Below are 23,150 nucleotides of genomic sequence, written 5' to 3' on the forward strand. Positions count from 1 at the left end.
GTGTGACTGATAAATACTGGACTGGTTTAACGATAAGTAGCAGGAACAAGCATCCTCTTTGCGTATGTATCTATTCATGTGTTTATACTATGATATTTTATCTATTATAGCTCGGGTATAGTATTTGGCAAAATATTATCATTCTGCGTCCGGTATCCTCCAGCATCAAGTAAGTTCAACTTTACGCTGCGCTGTCCGAACCTTCTCGCGATTTCCTCATGCCCTATGATCCTCAGGGATTTCTAAAAGAAACAGATGAACTCCATAATTTTGGCGTGCAGCGCCATTGAGTGGCGCCCCGCAACAAGAGGCCCACTCAATTAGACCTCGTGCCGTTCCGTCTAACGGGACTGATTTTCACTCTCCAGCGGTAAATTTGCATATTTTTGGTCAACGGAACAAAAGAAAAGAACGCATTTTCCTAGCCTTTTCTCCCAAAATGACACACACTGCAGTCGGAAAGATAACACACTACCCGGTGGCAGGTTGGCTAGTCTACTTGCGCTTTTCGTACTATCTAGTTAGTCCACCACCCATAATCCTAACCCAGACGCTCAAATTTCTCCATGCCGAACCTCGAAAAAAATGAAATATGCTACTTTTGTTCGATGTTCTGTAATGAAACCTTGATGTTCGGCGATGCTTTAGCAACCGAAAATAGATGGTGGCTGGAGGTCGCGAGATCAGCTGATTGCAATGAGTGCTTTAGTGATCTTTTTTGCAATTGTGGCATGCTGTCCTGAGTCACCCATGCAGTATCTGCCCCGTGTGAAACACATAGACGGTTTTCCTGAGCTAGAAGCAGGGATAGGGCCCGAATTTTGCGCACGAAGTTTTTTGAATCGAAGTTCTTCTAGAAGGCGGGTCAACACTACTGCGCTTTCAAGGACAACACAAACTTTGGCCGGAGCGTGTGGTACAGTGTCCTTGAATTCGATTTCGAAGAAGAATGTCCTATGAATTAACTAACGAAAGTGGTCCATTTTGAGCGCCTACAAAAATTAAGTAGGTAAAATAAAAGGTTCGATCATAGCATAGAGCAGTCTTTTGGACAAATGACGCCGCTAAACGCCGTCAGGTGGCCCAACATTTCAAAGAAAATAATAAGCATCGATGCAATGCGATTGCTGTCACAGTGTTGCCTTATTAAAACTCAAATGGCACTTCCCTTCGTTACACGCTGCATCTCTGTCCTCTATACCTCACTGCCGTTTACTTTGCACTATGAAATATCTGATGGAGCAGCTTGGTTTCAGGTTCTCTTTTTTCATTGTTATCATAGTGTATTTATTTTCTTTCGACCCCGTCACTTTCTATCGAACTGCCGTCATTGAAACGCCGCTGAAATACGCGGATATTCTTCCATACGACGAAGCAATCATGAGCTTAGTGCTTATCTGGGCCGTTTCATTATCATCTGTTCACTTGAAAGAGGCATCTAGTCGGCACGAGTTCTACAAAGAAACGTCTTCAGCTTCATTTTACTACGACAACCCGTGCCATTATAGCACGCTATAAAACCGACACACGTATGCACACTGATTATCATTGTGTCTATGATCACTATCGTTTCATGGACAGCGTTGAAGCACGGATTTTTCTAGATCACTTAGCATTATTGTTATGATCCTGATAATTGATTACAATTACCTTGACGGAAGCACTGAACAATTATTAGACCGTTACAAGCAAATGCGGTCCAGTGTCAAACTGATCATTCTTTCTTTGAATGATGACTTTTAAAAAATGTGTTAGGTGAACTCGTCCTTACCCAACTGGTCTAACGCTCTGCCGTATTCTAGATCATTGTCATCTATCTACCATTTGCATTTCTACATAGTATGTCTCCATCCATTGCTTGCTCACCAGCTGTTCGTTTTAAGGCACTGAAAGAATTGTGACCCAGGTCGGAAGAATGAGCGCGCTGGAACCGTTGTTAGGTATACCTCTGCTCAATTCAGAAAGTAATTAAGGTATGGCGATGTTTTATCGGGCAGTTTTGTCGCACACGGTTACTTAGTTCTATTTTAAAAAAGTGCAATGGTTGCGAGGTGAAGCGTCGACAGGTCAACCGTAGCAAAGCGGTGGGTCGACTGTGAAGGGACCAGTAGTCAACACATCACCTAACTTTTGTTCTCAACGCCATCACGATGGACCTATTTAGCGGGCCAATTAAGAATGCATTATTATCCATAGCGGATGTAACGATGTTCATTCTAGCAAAACGTAATTGCGCAACAATTATAATGGTAAGTGACGATCCGAAGTCCCTTCTAGCAACCTCTTCTTAAGAGAATGAAAATCATTCAACATATTAATCACTTATACTTGTTCTGGACGTGCCGAGAAACACAACCATTAGACCTAAATAATCCTTTGTTTGAATGAATAAACAACGCGATGGGAGAAATCCCGACCAGCAGCAACTCCCCTCCCTACCCAAGTTTTGTTTTGTAAATACCGTTGATAAAACAACGTCGCTAACTTTCTACCTTACTTATCTTACTATCTAACATTTGCATAGTGTAAGTGTTAGATAGTAAACTTTTTCCGTCGATAATTCTGTTCCGCTCTCATAGGACCAACTCTGCAGAACCTCTCTCAACTGCGATTCGTTGATCGATGTTATGCTACCGGAGTTGGCCAGTTGATCAATAGATATGCTTCTTAGTATGAAGTGTGATGAACACTTTATACTTCATACTCCAAGCTGACTCGATCGATGCGACGTTGTGTACTTTTTTCTATCTGAATGGATATGTATTTTTTACGGGATTGCCCACTCAGATATTGTCTACTAGACTTTTGGCGTAGTAAGCCATAATAAATCAGAAGAATACTAGCGAGTCTTATCTCGGTGTTACAGCAGCAGAGAAAGCTTGCTGCGTACATCTCATCTTCAGTAAAGGTTTTACAATTAAAAACACCAAAATGTTTTAAAAAATCCTAGCAGGAAAATGAACAATTCAAAAATCTTGTAGGTCTTATGGTAGACCTTTTGTAAAGTAGCATAACGAAAAATTGAAACATGTGGTAGAAGTCAACCTACTTCAAAGCGCACGAGTATTAGCATTTAAGGCTGGTACATGGTAAACAGCGTACTTGTTCATATAGACTAGATTATTAAGGTAAAAAAAAAAAGAGTGAACAAATGGTTTTCAGCAAGATTCGGAAACATGCGGATAAACGTTTCATTGTGACCTGTCAAGAGATTGGGCTCTCTATTATAATGGCAGACGGTCTTGTCAGTAGGTGGGTGGGTGGGTGCAACTGAATCTACTTTCTGTATGGTGATGTAACGTCAGTGTTATCCAGTTCAGCTTCATAAGCCCTCGTCCATTCGGTTAAAGTTGAAGCATACTGTCAACACTGAGAGGAGAAAATCAACAATGTGCCCATTGAGTGGCCAGTGAATGGAGGTAAACGGTGCTTGTTGCGTGAGGGTGCTTGACCTAAAGTTATACTTGACAAATAGACGGAGGCAACTGAGGGCTCTGCCATCCAGCATAGCCAAATACTGCTCTTAAGAAATTGCCATTTTTTCTGAATCTTGACAATTCTTTTATAGGATTAATGTGCTCAATTCTCGACATTTCATGGATCATTGTACCTTGGACTCTTAGAACAACAGAATAAATAAGTTACCATATAAATGGCAGGGGGCCATAGATAATAATGGTGCATACTTTGATCGAAAATAAAATAACTGAGCTTATAAAAAATGGAGTTCATTATACTGCGTTTTATATTGCCGATCCATTATTTATGTAGCCTGTTCATTAGAAGTATCTCATATTCAACTAAATGCAGATGTTATCGATCACGAAGCACGATAATATCGTAGATGAATCAACAGTGAGGATGCATAGTTGTTCAGAAGTAAACATTAGATAAATCGGTTCTCAACCCCTATGGCCGAGATAGTCGTTTTGTATGGTAGCAGAACAATTGACAATTTTCTATTTCGTTTAACAGCAAGATATATGACACAAAAAAATTATCGCATTTTTTTACAGTTACGATCAGATGGGTCATAGACGGTATTCCATACATTATTCTTTTCCACGATAATTGAAAAATGCGCTGATATGGAACCATTACGTATTATGACAAGATTATGTGGCACTTTGAGCTATAGCTAAGCTTGCTTAAATCTGTCACACAATGAACCATAGTCTAGGGCAATTTGAAGTCCGCATTTCGGGAAAATTGGGTCTCGCTTCCCTAAAATAAATAGAATACACTGCGTTAGCACAAAGCATCGTGCTGTGACTATCTAAATGGCACATGTTCAGCGGGTAAGTATATCTGTCTACGCAACTATATGTCGGAATATGTTGTGACGAAATTTGTGCAAACAGCGAACGGACGAGTGTCGATAGTCCGATCGATATATCGATCATCGATGAATACAACGTTGACAGTATAACTTAGCTATGATAAGTGGTATCTTTTCGCAAAATTTCCGGAAGTTACGCGATCTTTCCGCTAATCGAGCAGGGTTTGGCAAGTCATGGCTAGAGAAGATATGTCGCGTTTATGCGGCTACTTTGCAAACTGAAGCACGAATAATTGATTGAAATTTAGACTGTATCAATGCTAGCCCACGTTAACACGTTAGTAAACTTAATCAAAGAAACACAGGCCTTGTTTGTGCCCCTTGCAAACAGCAACGTGCGCGTGGTTCTAGACCAATTTCGTCATGCTTGTTTATACGTTAGGGCAGCAGCATCAGATCATCGTGCCGTCATGCGTGAGCTGGTACCGCGCACAGAGGGATAGCAAAGGTGAGAAGAAAATTTATGTCGGAAAAATCGTACCCTGAGTCCTACGCTGAAAAAGGCGTACAGTGAGATTAGGTCAATGACGAATCATAAAACAACCGCGTACAATTAGGTGCCCAGTCAAAGTTAATGGGAGCAACATACTAAAGTTATCGTACGGCCCGAAGTAACTTATAACGGCCCGTAGCTAGCCCATTGCCATTCGTCTGCGTCTGTCGGCAACATGTATGTATAAAGCGCGACAATGTTAAACAGTTCCATGCAATACAGAACGAGGGCGCAGTGGTCAAATCATGTGTGGTCTTGCTAGAGGCTAGCTGCGACAGCTACAGTAAAGGCTTCTCATCAGCTATCGTGTGCCTCGACTGAAATGTCAAGTTGCGGTGGTAGCGGATGGCTGTGCGTAAATCGCATCTAATGGTACATTCATCACCACCGAAACTACTACTGGATGAAGTGTTTAGCCATAGCGTACAGCTGTCTAGCTCTAGTTTAGACTAACAACCAAAGAGCTATTCAGCCAACAACCTTAGGACTTCCAACTCTTTTGTATTCCTCTGTTCAGCCCCCCCCCCCCCCCGCACTCGGAGGTTCTTCTAGGATTCATTGGCTCGTCGTGTCGTCGTTCGTCGCTATCTTCGTCGGCCAATTCGTTGCTTGCTAGTCAGCCACCCAGCATCAAAGCTAGCGCCTGGAGCCATAGGCACGCTATAGCTGCTCGTTCGTTTAGTGTCTGTCCGTACTGTTTTTCACTGTGACTCAGCAGCTAGACCCAGCGTCGTTCTGCCAGGGTACCACCACCCACCATCTAGTGCACGCCAGTTGGGCCTTTGGGGGCCTACAAGTACGCGACTGTACATTTTAACGAAGTCGACAAGGGGGCGGCGCCCACTTCTCGTCCAATGGAGGCGGTCCTTGCGGGGCGGGGCTTATCGGTCCGGCCAATGATGACGCACACTCAGATCTGTCGACGATAGTAGCGCCCTCTGCACTTTACATAGGGCCACTCTTCTGGAAGTAATGTGCGCTTACTCGCGCATCGCTGGCTCCACTGTAAGCAAGAGATGTTTGTTTTCGTCGTCCCCCAAAACGCTGCTGCTACTGGTCCCGCCGCAGCTGGGCCTGCTGCCGCTTGACTTATCGTGACTGACTGTGTGACGCCCGCGCCTCTTCGACTTCAACCTATTGCGCCTTTGACGCCTGCCATCGCGTTGCCACCCTAACCTAAGCTAACGGCTAGCGGACGTTCGCGTGCGCAAGACTCGCGGACGTAGCTCAGCGCATCTAGATTGACACGGTGGTGGCGACGACGCTAGCCACCGATTCCCCGTCCCGACCTCATTGCCACCGTCGCGAACGACCAAGGACCAGGCGAACGTACGCAACAACCGAAATACCAAGGTCCGCTGTTCCACTACTTGGACGCTGCCATCCCGACCGATAAAACGGCCTAAGGTTTGATGACGGCAGCAGTGGTCTAACGTGGTGGGAAGACATTTCAGACAATCGAGCCGAATAAGCAGAAGAACGGAAACAAGTGACCGTTTCATAGTCTCTCAAACCATTTTCAGTGCAGGCGGGCACAGAAATACACTATTATTGATTTGCACGTATAACTGTTACTATCGATCGTGAGCTGACGTGTCATTCACCAGTGGTGCGTGCGATCTATAGCAGTTTGGGCGGTACGAAGTCGTCCAAACAGAACAGGCAGGATGCTCTGTTGTTAATCGAACTTCTTGAAACACTATAGGACAATTAACAGAAAGCAAAGACGGGAAAATCCCGTGTCCAGTGCCTTTGTTCGTTTTCCAAGAAGGTTAAAGCGCGGTGTATTCCTCTTCAACGTTCCAAAGCTCAGCGTACGTTTTTCTGTGTGTCAAAGTGAAATTTGTAAGTGCTGTTCTTGTGATTTCGCTTCAGATTCTTATTCGTAAGCTCAGTCGACCACAACGACTTAATATGTAATGGAGCCGATGCGAGTCAATGATTCTATGGGCGAAGTATAAAAAGACTGGAACGTGATCAGTTGTGTTGTTTTGAAGTGGAGGTGGTGTTAACCTCTCCTGGGGTGGCGGTACGATCGGAACGTCGGTCGCCCCTGCCCTGAAAACGATGGGCCCGTGACTGCAAACCCCAAATGTGGACTGACCTTTGTAGTGTGCAGTGTATATAGTCTGTACATAGACCGTACATAATATGACCTAGAGAAAGACGAGATATAGACATTTATCTTCATCGCGTTCATTATCTTCAGAAACTAGCCTCACTGGTCATCCGAAAAATACAACAACATTATTGCGACAGACAAAGCAACATCACCGTCATCATTGAATACAATTCATTGATTACAGGCACGGCTTATTACGCTGCTACCTTTACTTTTCATTGTACATCATCCTTTACAATCGCTAATCAACCCCTATTCCACCAGCTACGCTATTATTACCACAATAACAATTCACCTGTACAAATTGCCATAACATCCTGTTTTCCTACTCGTGTGTACGTCACGGTAAACAAGAGAAAACGGAGACAAAATAGCCATTCTACTTCGGGGAACAATAGCGCCAGGAAAATCATCAAAAAAAATACAGCCCAAATCAGACCTGATCAATCGATGGACGATCTGCTCTAGCAAGCACAGCAGAGAGTACTGCTCTCCATTGCTGCAAACAATACTAATATAGCACAATAACAATAACAGCAACAACAACAACAAGGGCAACAACTTATGCGACGATTTCGTCATAGTAGTCGGCGTTCGATCACGACCAGATTAACCCTTCCTAATCTTCGGTGACATCAGCATCGTTGAACCCTACGGGGCTGCAACCATTACGTCAGCATCAACTCTTAAAGGTGAGAATGAGAAAGAGGACATGTAATCGCATTCGCACAGAAAAAAAAAACCAAACAGGAATACATGAAAAGAGTCCCGTACGTCAAACATATAACTGAATGATGTAATTGTCTCGTCTGTTTACAAGAATAAACCAAAATAGCGCGGCGTGTCTAAGCCGAGCGCTACTATACGTGCGTCAAAAACACCGAACTCCACGTATGCCCACCATACGCTTGTGAGCATGGGAACGTCGAAACGACACTTTGGTTCGGGATTCGGAGGTTTTTGCTACAAAGTCGGCACAGATAGTTAGTTTCTCGTTTTCTAACCAGATTTCTATTGGTGCTCGAAAACGTGCACGAACTCACGAAGCATAGATATAATAATAGTAATAATAACAACGGCTTGCTAGCAAAGTACTGAAATAAGATCTGTTATTCATAGTAATCGCTCGTTATTTGTACAAACGCAATGAAATGGATGTTTATTAACGAAATGTTCCAGTCGCACGGTTCGCTTCCCTGTTGTTTTCCAATCTTCTCGATAGTTTGAGACTCCGCACTAGGATTGCTTGAGAGAAAAATAAACGTTTCAGTTGCTTCCATCGCAACCGATATCCTGTCTGGCGGGACCCGAGCATTTTTCGATGTACTTCGTTAATGTTTTTAAGATTGTTTGACGTAGTCATGGCTCCGAATTATGTTTTCATTCTGGGTTGCCAGCGATTTTAGCTAATCGTCGCACTATCAGAAATACACACTTTTCAACCGAAATTTCAATAATTGCTGAGAACAATGCACATCCGTATGTATATATATATATATATATATACATACGGATATACAGTAACATAGCAACAATAAACAACTACGACTCAACGGTCCATCCTCTCTTTGTGTTTGCAAGCATGTCGGTAGATGATTTAGATTTATATTTACAAGTTTTCGCCAACCTATTCATCCGCTTTACATTAGGTTTTTCAAGAGCTGAAAAGCTGCCAGGCTGCTGGCTTGATGTCTAATATTTCCTACTCTACTTAAAGTAGGTTTTCGATAGTTTCTGTTTGACAGTTGTAAACAGTCGCTATTTGATGAGTATATACGATCCTGCTGCGTAGTGTTCGTCATCTCTTTTTCGTCAAACGATAGCCAATGACTTTATTCTTGACGATGTTGCTACCACAATGTGACTTTCGTATGTCGTGTTTTTGTCGGACCTTCAACGACCTATCAGGGACCTTAAGTCGATTGGAGATTCAAAGAGAGACTGTGCCGGCGTTTTTCATCGGCTCATAGAATACACTCCTGCAGTTGTTGCGATCGGCTCTTGCGTGATTGAAGCTAACAGAAGCCACTATAAGCTACGGAAGCAAAGGAGCTATGTGCTCTAAGTCGATTTCTTCTGCACAAGATGCTCGAGCAGAAAATTACGCGCGCGCCTAGAAGTAAGCTCGACCAAGGGTCTGAACAAAGCAAAGAAAGACATCATAAAGAGATTGGCGACGCTGCTCGAACATGCTATGGCGAAACGCCAGCGTTTCTTATAATGTCAAAGACGTTGGACAATACTTGTAGCCAGCGATGACAGACAATTAAGCGCAGAGTTCTCTTTGGCTATTGTGTTAGATACACACAGATCGAACAACGAGAAAGCGAAAGGGACTTGAAGATGTCTAAGCTACTGAGGTACTCTTAACGTGGCATTAAAGATATACATCCGATGCGGTAAGCGTAATAATTGCTATCGCTTCTGGGGATCGTTAAACGGCAAGCCGACCCAGTACAGGGATCCAACTGTAGCAAACCACTGCAGCCGTCAGCCATATTTAGGTTCTGTCTATGATTTGGTGCTCAGAATGCTTTTCCGTTATAATTGTTTGGTCATATTATATTTGATTACTCGTTCCTTGTGAAGAACAAGTCAGTTTGCATAGTGCCGCATGTGTTATGTGTAAGCCCTTATTAGCCTGTAGCAAATTTCGGTTCGATGTGTCGTCTCAGGCCTTCAACGTGAAGTCAGCTACGAGCATATGCGTTCGTTAGAATGAGGCAATAGGAACATCAAGGGGAAATGACTCAAAGTCTCGCTTTATTTACTAGCAAACTTAAGGTAAATCTTCTTGCGGCCATTTATGTCATAGTCAAGTCTCAATAAAATCAAGGTTCGTACCGTTTTATTGCTTTTACGTGGCAATTAATGAGGTAACGCGCAACGGAGCAATTTCCGTAAGAGAATAATCTCGTGCGAGACAATTTGATGCCGCTATTCTAGACAAACTGCAAATTTAACCCTTCTTGTGGCAATCAGTACCACATAATGTGCCAGCATGGCTTTTCTACATGCTCGATCCGAATTTCAGCCTGTCCTTCACTACTAATTTATCTATAAGCTGAAAAACTCGTAGTTATTTACTCAAACGGTACTTGTTCTAATAATCGAATCCGTCTCGCTTACGGTGAAATTATTGATCCCATTGGTAGATTGACGGGTAATTGCCAGAACGCACACCTCGGCGGTTAGCAACGGGCAATCATCCCCCCCGCCCCTCAATGTGTGGGGACTCAATGTGTAGCCTAAACAGTGCCGTCGCTCGAAGGGTCCTGGTCGAACACAAGGCACTAACAGGACACAGCGGGAGAGTGCGGCCAGCGATGAATACATTATGCAAAACTGATCTGAATATGTTATTTACACCAAGAGATGCGGCTATGTACCGTATAGCACACACAGTGTTGGTTAGAGTGCATCTATCGTGAATTTGTCGCTGTTGCTTAATTTGGTATCATCGCGTGGCCCGCTTTTAACCTCGTTAGATTCTCAAGATGGACAACAAATATATACAAGAAGCGACCGGCTGCGATAATTACATCATGGCTGAAGTCATGTCCAGGAAATGAGATCGACAGCTTTTTGCCGAAATCCTTGAGCAGTTGCTAGAGTTAAACGCAAGCTTATGCAAAAAATGAGGCGCGTAGTTACATAGCGCCGTGTAGATTTACTAAAATTAACGTATGTTTTTAATGGCAGGTATGATCAATCGGAATAGGTGAGCTTATCGAGGTTATTGACTGGTAATAAGAATCTCCTTGAGAAAGAGAATGTCACAGGCTCTAATAACCGTCAAAAAGTAGTGACCATTTACGGTCGGCCATTTTACCTTATGATATCTGTGTTTTTTTTTTTACTACCAATTCAGGAGTATTCTGTAAATTTATGGTACGCTTCCGAAATCCGCGCAGGCTATCGTTTATTTCAATTTATATTATTCGATCTAGTTGAGGCTCTACGCTCGTACGAGTTAAAAAGCTGTTCGCTTTAAATGACGCCTGTATTACGGTAGCTTTCACCATCATCCGTTCTTCAAGCAGCATTCGTCGACGAATTGGTCTTCGGCGGGTAGGCAGCGAGAATCTTCATAGTTGAAGCCCCTCCCCGACACGATTTATTAGGAAAGGTCAAAAGCAACGGGTTGATCTGCATTCAGCTTGGTCCATTTTGACAATGCAGCATTCCTCTACCAACAGCCATAATACAATCAACTTCAACATTTAAGCCTAATGATCCAGTTGGTGACACCCTGTTCTTCTGAGGACCCCAGTATCAATTAATTCAATTAATGTCTAACTGGAACGTGTGTGTGTTAAAACAATTTCATGGCTATATCATATAGGCTTTGTACACCCCAACACATTTTTCTTGCCTTTGACAAGTTTTTGTCACGAATCAAATTAATTTTTTCTTCATAGTACGTACACAATCGCACAGCTTCACTGCGCAATGTTTGAAGTCAACGTTTGACCAGCATATTACGAGAGGTAAAGATGTTAAAAGGCGTCATTCCCTTGAGAAGAAAAGTCCAAATATGAAGTCTGGTGCATGTCTATTATATAGCTCTTTTCGCGAAGTAATATACCCGAATGAAGAATGACATAAGTAGCATAAATCTGCCAACAGTGACAACGAAGCCCGAGCTAAGCTGCAATCGGTCCTTGATAACCCGCAGCATAAACTCGGCGGGTCATAGGGCTGCGAATCTGAACCTGTTTGAACCTCCACGACGGGTTCTGGACATATCATCTCAGGCTAATCCCCGGACACTTGCGGCAGGTCAAGCCGCAAAGTAAACACGATTTGTCACTACTACTACTACTATTCGAGAGTGGGACGGTGCTGACTGTCTATCGAGAGGCTCTGTTCGAGGATCAAAACCTCAGACTCAGCACTGTAAATTGACAACAGGGGGTCATCAAAAGGCTCTCAACGAGAATGGTGCTATCCAACAAAGGATTTAACTTGTATGTAGATATATATCAGAAAGCTGTGATCGAGAGGGCGGAGTGCTCGAGGGATGATCTGTAAACGAAAAGAGCCCTTCGAGTTGGCTTTGCAGATTCGATTTCTCTTCGATTTGTGATCTTTTCACGTTTGCGTATTATTTTATGCAAATGTATAACCGTTAAGTGATTGAAATCCGTCAGATAAATGTGTTACTTTAATGAGTTAGCTTGTTTTCGAGGTGTGTAAACGAGAGCAGGGGATCTGGGATAGCTGAATCCGAGGCCGACTTCTACCTGCCCGATGAATTAAACTGTGAGTGAGTCTCAACTAGGGGTCTTCTTATATCAATTATATATACATATGTTTTTTTTTTTTGCGAAACATAATGCGCGTTAGGCAATACGACGCTTAATGCGCTCAGGGCCGCGCACCTTATAGCCACTTTTTGTATAAAATAATTGGCATGAAAAAATAACGTGTCCTAAAGATCAGGCTTAGCGGAATATGCCAAGCGGTGCTACTAGCTGACTTTTTCCGTATGTTTCAGTATAAAAATATTGTCTTGTAAAAACGATGATTTCCTTCTATGCTTATTTTACGCGTAACCCTGAACGGCTTCGTTGAAAGCTATATCATATACCTTTTTTCCGATGAATTACGACGACAAAGACGCTCTTAAGACAGACGCTGCTCTTCATATTGTATCGTTCGCATTAGACTTTTCTTAGTTTTGTACAGGTTGCCGATGATCTCTCTATTACGACACATCAGCAGTGAAATACAAGCAACGCTTCGAAGGAACGCTTGCAAATACGCTAATAGCGATTTTCTCGCTAGGGCTATGCCTCCGAAAAGCAACGCTACCGCCGCCGTGGCGGTTGATACTACTGCTCAACGAACGGCGCGGCGTCCCCCGGACTCAGCTGACGATTCGCTAGCCACGCAGCGATCCTTAGTGAGCGCCCTCCACACTGCCATCGCTCGCTTCGACTGGGAACGCTGGTACTCTTGGCAGCTGAATCGAGTACTAAGGCTCCTCGACTTTTATCAAAGTTGTCGACGTCGTCGTTGTTACTGTCACAGCCACCGCCGCTGCCGTTACACATCATCATTACTGCCATAATAGCAATGGGTGCGAAGGTAGCGAAAACGCTTGGTCGCGAGTCTGGCAGCCTGCCAGGCAGGCATATCGTATCCAGCTTCCCCTTGTGCTTCGGCAGGACTACTAATACCATTGGTCGCCGCGGAGCTCCTGCATCACTCCTAACTCTTCTGCGCGCGAAACAGCTTTGCTCTCTTTCGCATGTTCCCAATTCCTCGAGATTTCTACCAGCAGAAAGCGCACAGGATCGAGGAGGGGAGGAAAAACGATGAAGGCAGGATTCGTCTATGTCAACGCGACCCACCCCGTGCCACCATTAGGCAGTCACCAGAGCTACTATTTAATCGTAGCACCGCGACCGAGAAGGACGTGGTGGCCGTCCGACGATGTGCCGGCATCGATATGGGCATGAGCGGCGAGGAGTTTAGCTAGCGATTGTCAACCGTTGCATACATGTGGATATATGTGTGCGTAGCGATGTCCGAATTGGTGGCCGAGTGGGAAGAGGGGCGGGTGTCGAAAACGGGAAAAGAGGACAGAGCGTAGATGGTAAATTCTGATGAGATAGATAGCGAGGAACTGCGAGTCAAGCATGGGCCTGCTATGTACGTGGGTAACTTGTGGCTAGCGATCTGTTGCGCTGTAACTAGATGTTCCGCTGCAACAGATTGAAGAACATGGCCGGCAGGGAACAGCAAGGCTTGTGGGTGCTGACAATGCGAGCACTTGAGTTTTCTAACAACAGCGCAGCGACAGACTATTATGCTTACGTTTGATTCCCGTTGAGACGAATTGTTGGGCCCTGAATAGAAGATAGCACCTCAGTTCGGGACGAGCTGTAGGCAAACGGATCGGACAATGAGAAGTTACCGCGGCGTAGTTCGATGATCATTTAAATGGTAGTTTTTATATCAGGTATGAAATGAGCGCTACATTGACAGCTATGAATCGTGCAGTGCTTATCGAGCTTTCCTAACTGGCACCCTAGCTAGTACCTTTCTACACACCAGCAAGCTATGCATAGGAGGAACAATTCCGGGTAGCCGGAGCACCTTTTATGCAGTTAGTTCTGCCGGTTTTGATCCGTCCGTTTGATCCTCTGTATTTCAAGGGTAACGTGTCCTAGTGACAGAGTAACGATTTATCCAGCAAGTATGGTTTCCTCCGCTATATGCAGATCACAAGTAAATCATTTTATGATTGATAACGCTACACTGCTATTACTAGAGCGTCGATCTCTACCGTTCTAGCATCTTCGACAGAAACAACGTAAGCAAATAGTCTTAGACGATCGACAGCTGACGAACGTATGGCAAATGGCAAACGAATATTACAGCTTAAAATCTGTACGGTACAAGCTTTCTCAGCAGATTCTTTCGACGTCGGGCCAAATAAACATTAATGAATAGTTCCCATGTTTTTTTCATATCTCCTACCTTGATGGTGGAGTTATGTTTCAATTGTTTAGTGTTATGGCCACTAACGCTCTGACCTGCCTCACAATCTGAATCCGGATAAGACCATCCGCCATTATTGCTTGCTCATATGCTGCTTGGGCAACGATCAACGACGCGCTAAATTGCATTAAAGTGAGGCTAAAGGAACGCCATGGAATACAGATAGAAGTTTCCCGTGGCGAGTTCCCATCGTACCCCCCGATCCAGCCCGCCCACAGCACTTATCACTAAATCTTCTACGATGTCAGCAATCATCGGCTTCAGCAGCAGATGCTTGTACTCAGAGCGCGAGAAGTCAAGCCGCGAGCTCGACAACATTCGCTGGCAGCATTGCGAGCGGCAGAATCCGATTACGAGCGCGTATTCATCAATACACAGGCGTATTCTATACTTCGATAGCGTTGTATGTACCTATCATATGTGAGTTTCTGTAATTTCAATATATAGTCAGCGACTGTTTCACTGCTCCTGTCATTAAGCTGTCTCTTTGAAATCAGCATTTTTTGCTTTTGCTGACGAGACTTGTGTGAGCTTTTCGACACGTCCTCCCTCGAGGGGAAAGTCCATATTGCGCGGCAGACCTCTCTAGCTCTATGTCCACCAAACACATAGTATCTGCGGAAGAAGAATGCGGTAGACTATGATGGTCCTAATAATAATGATCATCCAATGGTGCTGACGATTCTCTGAGGCGAACGCGCTAGACAGAGTAATGGTAGTCGTTGCGAGAGTTGTGTCAGCAGCGCCTCCTGAGGGGCAATGCAGAAAGGGCAACTAGTATCGGATGACAGACATCTCTGTCCTTTTTCATTTCGTCTTTTTTCTTTTTTCGGGGGCATTGATACACGCACTCATCAGCAACACACGCACGGTTCGGGCGGATCAACCCAGATCTGCATTAAGCTCCCGATTGCGCAAGCAGCCGCAACAAATCTCTCAATTTGACTCAAATGCGTTTCATGTTTCCCATTGTAGTACTGCCCTCAGTTCATTGAGCGGTCCAAGCCAATATGGCTGAGCTCGCTGGCGTCAACATGTTCGTGGGTGGTGATGGTGTTGATGCTGATTGCGATGATGACCCAGTCGGCAGCAGTACAGCTGCAGCCACGACGGAAAGTTCGCCTGCACGAACTTCGTCGATCAGATGACCATGAAGACCGTATAAACATCAGGAAAGGCGGCACATGCGATTCCGACAGAATTGCTCTTCTCGATGACATGGTCGCCGGCTAGTGACATTATTACAGCGGCGGACCCGTTGTAGTGGTTAGCGGTCGATATATCGCTGATCATATTTCACGCTGGTGTAAAGGGAGACGATTCTCGGATGGAGGGGGAAATAGATATTGGGGGTGAGTCAATTGTGTGCCATTATATTGTCGTAGACAATTAGAGGCGAATTTTCACATGTTACATCGAAGGCGTAGACTTGGCTCAACGGGAGGTCTCGAGCGCTGAATAGGGGGCTCGGCGTATGGGGGCTCTGCTATTTTGGCCTAAATAATAATACTGTTGTTATGAGTATTCCTGTTGTTTTATCCTTGAGTGGAGCGAACATTGGTCCTTTAGATAGGGTGAAAAGATGTCCTGGTCGTAATTGTATAATTGTTTTTAAGTAGAGAAAGAGCGAGAGTTTTCGGACAAATGCATAGCGCAGACAGTTAAGTCAATTCGTATTAGCTTTACAAGATGAAAGTTGTTCATTGCAGAGTCTCCAACTGTAATTTCCATAGATATAATAGTTGAAAAAACAGGCAAAAAAATACAACAGATATTATACACACGACAAAAACGCCTCGTTCAGTGTGTATAGTTTTCCCGATCTTCAGTATGATTGGCCAGCAGATAAATTATTTAAACGTTAGACACATTTAGATTACGGAAATAGAGCACCTTCTTTAAGGAAAGGCTTGTTGTCGTTACCATATCGTTACTAGACGACGCAACGTCTGTAGAAAAGTATGGGAAACTATAAACGTCCATTGCCCAGTAGAACACGATGCTGCATCAGCATCTTATAGCGAGGCATATGATATATTGTAAGCAGAAGGTTATTGGATGAACTTAAGAGTGTGTAAAAATGTAAGATTCATGTACCCCTTATACTGTTCAGGATCTAACAGACCGAACTAGAATATAAGGTGGTACATAAAGGTACTATCTAGCTGTCCCTTTGCTAGTTTCTGGCTAATTCAGAAGTTAATACTATTGCCCAAGGGTAATTATATTAAATTGTTTTGAAATTTACAACCGAGATGTATGGACGTACCCCGTTTGCTAATGTACCGGCAGCTGTTTTCCGGTCTTCCTAGAATTGATGGGTTTGATGTCCGACGGAGATATCGATAGCTGCCTTTGTTAAGTGAAGGTCTCTGAAAGACAACGCTAGATCGCCTAAGGGCTCGGCTTGTAGCGAATGGCAAGTGCCCAATATGGGCCTAAACACCGAATTTAAGGTCATGCGCGCCTACAATGTGATTTCTAAAGAAAACTGTTGTCAAACCACACGAACTCGTTTTCAAAATCAAATACGCCTCCTACGCCTCAACTGTAGACGGTATACGTACGTATATATATAAAAAGATTCACCTGATTCGAGACATGCTAATAGATAAACTATTTTGATTTGAAATTTGTATAGACAAAGACACAGAACCAGTACTGCGTTTCTCTCCTAATTAGCGTTTCGGTGCTTTATATGCGCGCGTAGGGTACCTGGAACTTCTCTTCGCTAACTTTTGCACCAGACTGGCTATCGAGCCGCCGTCGACTAATGTGTATTAGCATCATTCCGCCAATTAAGTTACTGCGGACCAATTCGCTAAATGAATTCTGTCGCTGACGATGCGACGGTCTCCATGAAATTGTGTGCCCCAGCTCGATCTATGTGTGTCTACACATGTTACGTCTATGTTTTGTCCTGTTGATGTCATTCGAGCTGCTGGAGAGAAGCCTGGTTGCTTGCTTGCGTCGTATACGAAGACTCTTCCCTCTGCCTTGACTGGCCCTTGCAGACTCCGTTTGGTTCCCTTTCAGTTCTCTGTAACTCCCAGTCGATTTGTTGCAGTGTCCTGGTGCCCATGAAGAGATTCACCATTAGAGCCGAAGTCCGCGGCTGTTCGCTGTTTGATGTGGTCGCTGCGGTAGCGGCCTTTCGTTCTGCCACTTGGCTGCGGCCATGGGTGTCTTTGTCTGTTGGCCTATTTCTCACTGCTTCACTCTGCCTGTCCAAGGGAGCGCCTCAGAAGAGCCGTCATTGCTTTCGTTCTGTTCGTATCGTTGCTGTTTCGCCGTCGTGCCTTTCACGGCGGCCCGCGAAACTACTCGTTTATACTATAGGCCTATGCGAGTACGGACGTGTCCTTCCTCGTGCTAGTCCTAGGCGAGATTGAGCTCTACATGCGGTCGGACAAGATTCGGCTATTGAAGAGCTCGCGGGAAGGAGAGAAATTGCCGAAGAAGTTCGTCGACAGCCGATTACTGCCAGTGGTCTCGGCGAAATTGCTATAGAGCCGTTAGTGCTGCTACCGCTGTCGCAGTGGCATATTGCGGTCGGTTGTGTCTAGCAATCATATGCTTCTATATGGATATGTATGTATAGGTAGGATAGATATTAGATAGGTATGGCTCAACGTGCAAGCAGACTTAGTCGGTTCCGAAGCAATAGGATTGTATTGTGTCTTGTCTGGATCGTAAGCCTGACTCTTTGCGGCGAGGAGAAATATCTCAATCTGTGCTGAGTTTTAGCACAGTGGCGGCAACATCGGCGCGCCTGTTAAGGACTAAAAGGCCTGCTAGCGAATGATCGCCAAACAACCGAACAGAGCATTTAGACTGCTAGGCAATTCTGTAAACGGGCAACGAAGCTGCGGCGGCCACAACAAAGTATTATTAAACCAATCGGAGGAGATATACACAGACACATATAGATTTTGGAGACACGAGAGATCAGTTTTGTGTTGGCGGGGTCGTTTGGCGTCCGCTCGTTTCCTACTCCGCTTGTTCAGTTGTTACTTCTCGCCGTCATTGTCGTCGTCGTCGGCACCAACAGGCGGCGGCAGTAACCCGCCACGTCCTGTCAGTGTAATGCAACAGCAAACGACCGCAATCAACAGTGCGTAATCAATAAACGACCTGACACCAGTCAGCACCAATAGCATCATTGACACCCCATTATCATCGCGGGTTTAACAACACCGCTCAAAAAGAGAGAACGAGTCAAAGAAACAGACGCTCCTTGTCGCCTGTGGGAGCCTTGTGTCCTATGCGAACTGCTCGAGTTCGTGGTCCGTGCGGTCGACCTCAATGAAGATGAATGAATTATGAATCTGTGGTGACTTTCTTTCTATCGGGGAGGTGTTGAAATTCATGTTGAAGTTGAGGCGGCGGCGGCGGCAGCATTCAAGTCAATAAGGGTATCAACTACAGTGCCATCTATCTAGGAGTCAGTCCTTTGTCGTCGTGCCGGTCGGCCGGTTTCACCCGATTTCGCAGTTTATATATATAAAGAGAGAAAGATATGTATATCTACATACAAATCTCGTAAGTATCCGAAACAGAAGAGATTCGTAGTCGAGAAGGTCTACCCGATCTGAAGGATCCACAGGGGTCGCTTGTCGTGGTTCTCCATTTCTACTGTGAGTTTATAGCTAAATGTCTAATGCTAATGGTACTAACGCGGGATATAGGTGTCACCAGTAGGGTCAGCGCTGTATGACTTCGCCGGCAGCGTGCGTTTCTAAATTGCCGCTACTGCCGCCGATTTTGGGTGTTACAATGCATGCACATACAATTAAGAAGCCCAGCTTCTACTATAACATTAGTGACTTTATCACTGCTGCTTCTACGGTTAGAAAAACCGAGCTACAGAACTGTTATAATGTAAAGTATCAGACACCTTTCGATGCTCTCAGATACGAGCGTACCGACGGAGGCGGGGCCTGAACAAGGCTGTGCTCTGACATTTTCTTGGATTGCAACTGTGATTTTTACTGGCTGTCGTTTGTCGGCCATGCGTTTAAATGTCGCTTTGCTAAGACGGCAAAGACGAGCCACGCCGCAGAAGTTATTAGGACCTAATATTGGCCACCGCTGACACGGAATGCCAGAGACATGTCCTAGACAGCAGCGGTAGGGACGGGCTAAATAAACGATAAAAACAATTCATACTGAGGCAAATGCAGTCACGTAAATACAAATATTCTCCTACTACTTGCGATAATCACAATTTATCTGATGTATCATAAATCAAAACTAATGTTGGATGTACAGCTTGAACGGTAAGCTTTTGTTTTTTGCGGAAACGCTTTCGCGTACGCCCGCTGAGAGATCGGGTTCGTGGTGGGGAAATGGACCAAAAGCGGCTAGTTCTAAAAGCCAACATATTTATTTTTCTGCCATTAAACGATTTTAAATGTTCATAAAAATAAAAATTGGAAAATATTTTTATTATGCGAATACCGTTGTGAGTGAAAAAGGTATATGTTTTTGTTTTGACCAATTCGAAATAGTCTTTTATCACCGAACTGCCTCTTCTCGATATTTTTGAAACTATTGTAAAATAAATCCGGCTAATAAAGATCTTCTTGTCTTCAAATTGCTCAGTGTTAAATTCGTTTGCCCCCTGTTATTAGCAAGTATTCTTCGAGCTCTTTCTATCTATCTATATATATATATATATATAACCTTATCATATAGCCATTAAAGTGGTATCTTAGAAAACATTTACCGGGTAAGGTTACACGCAGAGCGCAGTAACAGAGGCCCATGCAGATCTATCTTCACGATTTTCAGAATTCTATTTTAATGGTTATAAAATTACTAAATTAAATAAACAATTGAAAAATAACTAAAAATTTTACCCACTTTTGATAACTGTCACTGTTTGTAGGATAAGCATCGTAAGGGTAAGGGAACATGATGTGTACCCACGAGAACGGGCTGTTTCAGCCCGCAGAATAGAACAAGGCCACGTCGCAATCGCGTTCAATAGAGCCGTTGCTACTACTCATTTGGGTGGGAGCGGGACACTTGCATTTGGTGCTCAACCCGCAGTCTCCCTCTACCCCACCCTGGTCCTTGTCAGTCCCTTTTGTACTGCTCGACCCATCGAACAATGTTGGAATGGTCGACACCAACTCAGTACAGCAGCTCTGTTCTGCGAACCGCCGCCCCTATATATATGTTACTAACCTCTGTCACGGAACAGATGAACGACGCGTGCCGCCGTCGGGGACTAACACACGAACAGAGTCCATTGGTTCATTCGTTCCTCAGTCGAGCTTAGATGATGAGCTTGTGTCGGCTAGGAGGATCATTCCGAGGTCCGTTGTGTTGTCCAGTATTGTCAGGCGCCGCTTCCTCGGATCAGTTTTCCTACGACATGTCCTATTTCTGGGGTTATATCATCATCGAGTAGGCCGGCGTCAAAGGTTGATAGACGCTTGCCTCGTGATTCGCAGGAATGGCAAGAAGTGTGTCGTTGCAATTGCCCCTGTCGTAGACAGAGACGACCACTTGGTACTAGTGGTAATGCTTGACATGATGTCGAAGGATGTTTGTGCTAAGAATGTCCTAAGCGGGAGCGGACAAACAGGCACAGCAGCATATCCATCTGATCCAAAGATTCAGCTGATAAGGATAGCAAAAAGTATAAGTTATAGCGTTACACAATGTTCGTTTCATACTGAACCGTTGAAGGGCGCAGGAAATTTGTTGACACGCAACGGCTAGTTTGTCCTGCAGTGTAGCAAACGATATATCTAGACGAAATACCCAGTAGTTATCACCCTGGCGAGTCTTAATCCGAAATTGGTCCATTTTGGAACCCAAAGAAAAGCTGTAGCAGAGCTTAGAGGAGAGACGAGTAGGAGCATTGTTTCGAAATAACGACAAACCTTTGTTTCAAATATCTTGCGAACGGTCGGAGACGCCTTGAGGTTTTACATGGAAAACCGGAATTGACGGTACGATATTATGTATCAGAAATAAAACAAGAAACAGGTTGTTTATTGCTTTATCTATTTAAAACAGAACTATTGAAGTAGTTTTATTTTTACTAATTAATTAATTACAAGCACACAAATGTTCGGAACTATAAATAACAAAATTATGAAAATAACTTCAGTCATTAATTAGTTTTAGAAACCCTAACCGCTCTCGATAAGCAGCCATATAGTTCAGCCAATATAGGTTCAATAGCAGATTTAATGAGCGTGTAATGTTAGCTCTCACTCTGTAGCTGAAAAGGTAAAACGGCGGCTTTTCTGAAAATCAATGTAAATTCGTGATCCAATCGCTATACAGATACCATAAAACTTTCTACAGTTCATCATAGTAATTATATAGAAGGCATTGCCCTTTGATGATTAAACGGCATTTCATCTTGTTCACTAAAACTGTGTGGGCAAACAGTTCGAATGAAGATAGTTCCATAATAACTGCGTATCCGTATTCTGCAGGTGGCGTATATCCGAAAGCTAGTAGTTCCGTTAGAAAAGGTTTCCGGCTTTTTTTTTTTTTTGTTTTAGAATTTTGGCGAGGTTCACTTAAGTCCTTCCTAAGTCCACTTAAGTTGGCGACGTTTCTACATTTAATGTATTATTGTTATTTCTGCCCGGCACGCGCACATCATAACCTCTTCTGGTCCGCCCGATAGGAAGCTTTGGACGTAAGGATCGACCGTTTTGAAAACACAACAACTAAAAGTATATACAATTAATTAGACTCACAGGTGTTAGTTTTACAGTAAATACGTTTACAACATTAACTGTCATAAAATGAGGAAACATTTTAAAATTAGGTGTTAGAGGGTTTCATAAGCCATTGCTCCTGTAAAACCATATAGCGCAATAAATCAATATGTGACTAAGATTTCGTTTAATAACCAACGATTTTCGTATCTCGAGGGGGAGTTACTCAATTCAATGTCAATTTGTCGCTAGTCTTAATGATAAATGTGTTTTCCGCTAGATCCCAGATCTTCGCTGCTTTCGTGCGGCGAAGATTCCCTTGGGAGTGATCAACACTCGGCTCCCAGCTCTGGTTGTATCGTTGTTCAAGTCTAGGTTTGGCTGAAAATTGAGACAGCCTAAGCAAACCGTGATGATGCCAATCGAGTCGCTTAACTGCATGAGACTAATCCACTTGTTGTTGCGCCCGAGGGACAATGAGGGTTGCACAGGGCGGCGGAAGTGTATTGCTCTGGGTGCCCATAGGGAGGACTATGCCCCTCGGAGGTGGAGGGTACTGGTCGTGATTCGGCTGGCTCGTCTGTTCCAGTGGGAATTTTGTGGGCAATATTTGTACGCACAGATGCTACGCAGATCGTATGTAGTCGAATACGGAAGGACTTGACGGCAACGTTATTGAGTAGAAACAGGTCAAACTAGTACCTAATATCCGAATATAAATATGCCAAAGGACAAACGTTGAGGCAGTTCACGTTTCTCACTTATAGAACAACTTAAGAAATCTCAGACGTCATCTCATAGGGTAAAAGAAAAAAAGCAGAAGTTTACACAACGACAGTATGCGGTATCACGCAGATACTTCGTTGTCGTTAAGCCATTAACATCAAAAACACGTCATTAACAATCAGTCGTGATACGTTTCAATTCTCTTCAGGTAGGTATATCTTTGAGGCTACGTATCTTATCACTCAAAGCGGGTAGGCACTGATCCAT

General features: G+C 44.0%; 1 protein-coding gene across 5 annotated transcripts in view; it reads left to right on the plus strand.

The window, feature by feature from the left end:
- Positions 1–116: 116 nt before the first annotated feature.
- The window catches only part of LOC111253103 (paired box protein Pax-6-like), a 68,864-nt gene continuing 45,830 nt past the window's right edge, over positions 117–23,150 (plus strand). For 4 of the 5 annotated variants that reach the window (XM_086993457.1, XM_086993458.1, XM_086993459.1 and 1 more), the window contains exon 1: positions 117–2,249. In XM_086993457.1, coding sequence (XP_086849583.1) covers positions 2,151–2,249 — 99 coding nt within the window. In that variant the 5' untranslated portion in view covers positions 117–2,150. Of the gene's footprint in view, positions 2,250–5,775; positions 7,647–23,150 lie in introns of those variants that run through there. The other variant, XM_022812037.2, reaches the window with a different exon arrangement.

Source organism: Varroa destructor, unplaced genomic scaffold, assembly GCF_002443255.2.
Source record: "Varroa destructor unplaced genomic scaffold, Vdes_3.0 BEIS01000006.1, whole genome shotgun sequence".
NCBI lineage: Eukaryota > Metazoa > Arthropoda > Arachnida > Mesostigmata > Varroidae > Varroa > Varroa destructor.